The 4,708-nt window shown below is 44.0% G+C and overlaps 1 protein-coding gene across 1 annotated transcript; it reads left to right on the top strand.

The window, feature by feature from the left end:
• Window positions 1-231: 231 nt before the first annotated feature.
• LOC139546456 (gap junction alpha-8 protein-like) lies at window positions 232-4,414 on the top strand. The gene has a single exon (XM_071354850.1). The coding sequence runs from the start codon at window positions 236-238 to the stop codon at window positions 1,691-1,693; it is 1,458 nt and encodes a 485-aa protein (XP_071210951.1). The 5' UTR covers window positions 232-235; the 3' UTR covers window positions 1,694-4,414.
• The last annotated feature ends 294 nt before the right edge of the window (window positions 4,415-4,708 follow it).

The raw sequence follows: 4,708 nt of genomic DNA, 5'->3' as shown, positions 1-4,708 counted from the left end.
AGCTTTTCAGCTGAAATGAAAACATTGTGATAACTGTGTGGTGAGGGGCAGGACTTTTTGGAAGTTTCGCTTCTTTCCACCCATCTGTTTTTAACACCTCTCTCTCTCACTCTCTCTCTTCCACCTTCCCTGTCCCCCTGCATCTCTCTCTCCCTTTCGCGCTCTCTGTTTCCTCCACCCTCCCTGTCCCCCTGTATCCATCCATTCATTCTATCTACAGCGCTACGGACCTATCATGGGGGACTGGAGCTTTCTGGGTAATATTTTAGAGGAAGTGAATGAGCACTCAACGGTGATCGGCCGGGTGTGGCTCACGGTCCTCTTCATCTTTCGAATCCTCATCCTGGGTACGGCGGCAGAGTTTGTGTGGGGTGACGAGCAGTCGGACTATGTCTGTAACACGAAGCAGCCCGGTTGTGAGAACGTGTGTTACGACGAGGCCTTCCCCATCTCCCACATTCGCCTGTGGGTTCTGCAGATTATCTTCGTGTCCACGCCATCTCTGGTGTACGTAGGCCATGCCGTGCACCACGTCCACATGGAGGAGAAACGCAAAGAGCGTGAGGAAGCTGAGCTGAGTCGCCAGCAGGAGCTGAGTGAGGAGCGGCTGCCTCTAGCGCCCGACCAGGGCAGTGTGCGCACCACCAAGGAGACCAGCACCAAGGGCAGCAAGAAGTTCAGGCTGGAAGGCACCCTGCTGAGGACCTATATCTGCCACATAATCTTCAAGACGCTGTTTGAGGTGGGCTTCGTCGTGGGCCAGTACTTCCTGTACGGCTTCCGCATCCTGCCGCTGTACAAATGCAGCCGCTGGCCCTGCCCCAACACTGTGGACTGCTTCGTGTCGCGCCCCACAGAGAAGACTGTCTTCATCATATTCATGCTGGCCGTGGCCTGCGTCTCCCTCTTCCTCAACTTCGTGGAGATTAGTCACCTGAGCCTGAAGAAGATCCGCTTTGTCTTCTGCAAGCCAGCCCCGGGGCCAGCCCAGGGTGAGGGCCCAAGCCCCCTGCCCTCTCCAGGGGGGGTCCTCAAGAGCCTGCCCCCCCTGGCCGTGCCTTCCTTCCAGAGGACAAAAGGCTACAGGCTGCTGGAGGAGGAGACCCACCCCTACCCCCTGGCGGAGGCATGCATGGAGGCAGGGAGGCTAATCACTATGGCCCCGCCCTTTCAGTGCAAGGAGGAGAAAGCGGAGGAACTGGGGCACATGGAGGACATTTCGAAGGTGTACGATGGGACCTTGCCTTCCTACGTCCAGACCACAGAGATAGGGGAGGAAACACTACCACTACACCAAGAGAAGGAGGAGCAGCAGGAGGAGGAGGTGGAGGATGAAGAGGAGGAGGTGGTGAAGGAGGTGGATGTGGTGGATGGAGTGACAGAAGAGGATGTGGTGGATGGAGTGGCAGAAGAGGATGTGGTGGATGGGGTGGTGGAGGATGGAGTGGTAGAGAAAGTGGTAGATGGGGGGGTGGAAAGGAAGAAAGAGGAAGAGGAGTGTGAGGAGGAGGATGCAGTGGAGGAGGTTGTTGAGAATGTGGGGGAGGTGGTGGAGGAGGAAGTGGTGGATGGGGACGGGGGACCTTCAACCAAGGTGGGGATGGAGACGATGGATACGATAGAGGACACAAGACCACTGAGCAGATTGAGCAAAGCCAGCAGCAGGGCCAGGTCAGACGATCTCACCGTATGAACCTGTGAGAGAACACACACACACAAACACTGAACACAGGAGAACACACACACACAAACACTGAACACGGGAGAACACACACATCTAGCTCAAGACAACAAACACTTATTACCATTAGGACGTGGGTAACATCACTCAATAAGGCCACAAAAACATCTGTGATCATTGGTGAGATAAGTGAATATTATAAAAAGTTGTGATTGATTTATTTTATTAAGCATGTTATATGAAACCAAATGTAGAAAGGACAAACATGCAAAGAGGGGAAAAATATTTTTTACTTGATGAAAATCCATGCTGTCGACCTTTTTCTATCGAAAGATTTTCAACAATTACCAATGAAAGATTACTCATGTTTACATATTCTGTGGGGTTGAATGGGTAGGGGGAAGAGATTGATCATATATTCTTGTGTGTCTGCACAGCAGTAAAATGACTGTAGGCAGGCAATCACTTTCATATGTAGCTGCAAATATGTTGCAGGTGGAAGGGCTGTTCCACACCAAGTCCGTTGCACAGAAAACGTATGACTCTTTAACACCAAGTTGATAGTCCATTTTTGGATTGAAAATAGTTATTTTTGCAAAACATTTTTTTGAGGATATAGAACTGTGCAAGGCCTATATAAACCTCATATCACCTAAACTACACATCGATTTACTCTTCTTTCAATTGAAGGCAGATTTGCAATAAAGTACAAGAGCATATTTGTCCTTTTCATGTTTATATACAGACTAGTACAGCTAAAAAGCGGAGTAGTAGAGAAAAACAAACCAAAAAAGGACCAGATGTTAATGGTCTCTTTTCAATGTGATTTTACATCTGATCTTTCGGATTGCTTATATCTTTCGTTGCCTATATAATAAGTGGGCACTGTGAAAATGTTGTCTGTCTGAAAAGAGAGGAGTGCTGGTTTTGCCCGATCACAGACTGGACCATAGTAACGACCTCAGGGCAAATCCTCTCTTTCCGCGCTGTACAAACCGGCGTCAGGGCGATAAAGATCACGCACGATCAGCACAAAGTATTGTTGAGCCACAGACAATAAAATAAACCACTCATACATGAAAACAAGCATCCTTGACATTGTTGTGGGGGGGAATCGTTTTACTTGATTTTATTTGCTCTTGATGGGCTTTTCCCCTGTACAAATATGAAATAGTTATGGCAATGTTTACAACATTTTCTAAAAAAAAACTAGAAAAGGAGAATCTTATTGTACATAAAGTATAATTGTATCTGATGTCTAATAGCAAACATTATGTTGAGAACACTTAGTTTAAATTATGATATAATCTATAGCTAAATTATTATTACTATGATGACAATCGTTCATTTATTCAATAGAGAAACTACCAGTTATTTATTTAAACACTAGAAAAAACTTCCATAACTCTGCTACAGTCACTGTTTCAGTAGGGAAAATTAAGTGCATTTCAAAACCTGAGCATTATTTCCATAATTACCAAAGACTTGCATTTCTGAACCTTTTGATCTGTCTTCTCTCTGTCCCAGAGATGTTCTATTTTTGTATTATTAAGTTGTACAAGAGCAGAAGTTTATCTTACAAGTACTTAAAACATCTAACAAAAACAATGCCCTATGAAAGGGATGCTTTAAAGTACGACCAAATATTTATCTATTTTTCTCTTGCGCTCTCTGCTTTATTTAAATTGCTTGGCTATGTTGCTTTCTAGTGTATAATTTTTCAGTGCTTTATCTGTAATGTACATTCTCAAATGTCTTTGTAAAGGTTAAAGTGCTTACGTAGCTCTGGGAAAACTGTGAATGTCATGTTTTTAATGTCATGTTTAAGATATTTATCTTTAGCATTCAAATAATCCTTTGTGTACTGTATGTAAAATCCCCCTTAATTTTGGGGGGAAATGTAGAGTATGTCTGCAAACAGGTGTACTTGCTTCTCAGTCAGTGCTGTGCCTTAAAGCCAAGCATTGGGGTTGTTCTGTGCAAAAGTGTGTTTATATAGTGGCACAGATTATAAAATGGTGCAGAAAAGCCACACACATAGACACACACTCACACACATGCATACACACACATGCATACACATGTGCATGCAAACGCAACACACTTCCTGTGTTGGTTTTGGGGGTATGATCAAATGGCTCTAGACAAACTCTAACAGAAAGGCAGCTTTGACCACTTTGTGATCCCCAGATACTCCTTTGCCTCCCATAAGCCAAAGCTGTGACAACCTTGTGAATGAGACAACAGGCATTTCACAATTGCAGAATAGTTTAGCACATTTCAACACTGTAAAATATATTCCAAAACTGGGGCATGTTCGTTATTGATTTAAAACAGTTCCCCTTGCTTTATTGTTCTAAAAAACTCTTGATTAATCTTTGGAAAGAAAATAACCCTTTTTACTAACTTGTAGTCCTTATGCTCCTAGTTGTGTTTTTACTAACTTGTAGTCCTTATGCTCCTAGTTGTGTTTTTACTAACTTGTAGTCCTTATGCTCCTAGTTGTGTTTTTACTAACTTGTAGTCCTTATGCTCCTAGTTGTGTTTTTACTAACTTGTAGTCCTTATGCTCCTAGTTGTGTTTTTACTAACTTGTAGTCCTTATGCTCCTAGTTGTGTTTTTACTAACTTGTAGTCCTTATGCTCCTAGTTGTGTTTTTACTAACTTGTAGTCCTTATGCTCCTAGTTGTGTGGCAGTATCATCTTTTGGAAAGTGAACCAAGGCAATAAAAGGTCACACGTGGCCAAGAAGTATTGTGTCATCATATCTATACAAACTTCACTCACACACACACACACACACACACACACACACACACACACACACACACACACACACACACACACACACACACACACACACACACACACACACACACACACACACACACACACACACACACACACACACACACACACACACACACACTATGCTGACATCTGATGCTTTGCAGCCTATTGCCACAGTACATTACTATCCAGAGTATTCTAAATGTACATGGTTAAACTTGTATCAAGTATTAGTG

This window comes from Salvelinus alpinus, chromosome 20 (assembly GCF_045679555.1).
Source record: "Salvelinus alpinus chromosome 20, SLU_Salpinus.1, whole genome shotgun sequence".
NCBI classification, from domain to species: Eukaryota; Metazoa; Chordata; class Actinopteri; order Salmoniformes; family Salmonidae; genus Salvelinus; species Salvelinus alpinus.
Note: the sequence above shows the minus strand (reverse complement) of the source record. Positions and strands in the feature narration are given on the sequence as shown.

What these genes read in the sequence shown, in the direction of transcription:
- LOC139546456 (XM_071354850.1), top strand. Translation starts at nt 236, where the DNA reads ATGGGGGACTGGAGCTTTCTGGGTAATATTTTAGAGGAAGTGAATGAG.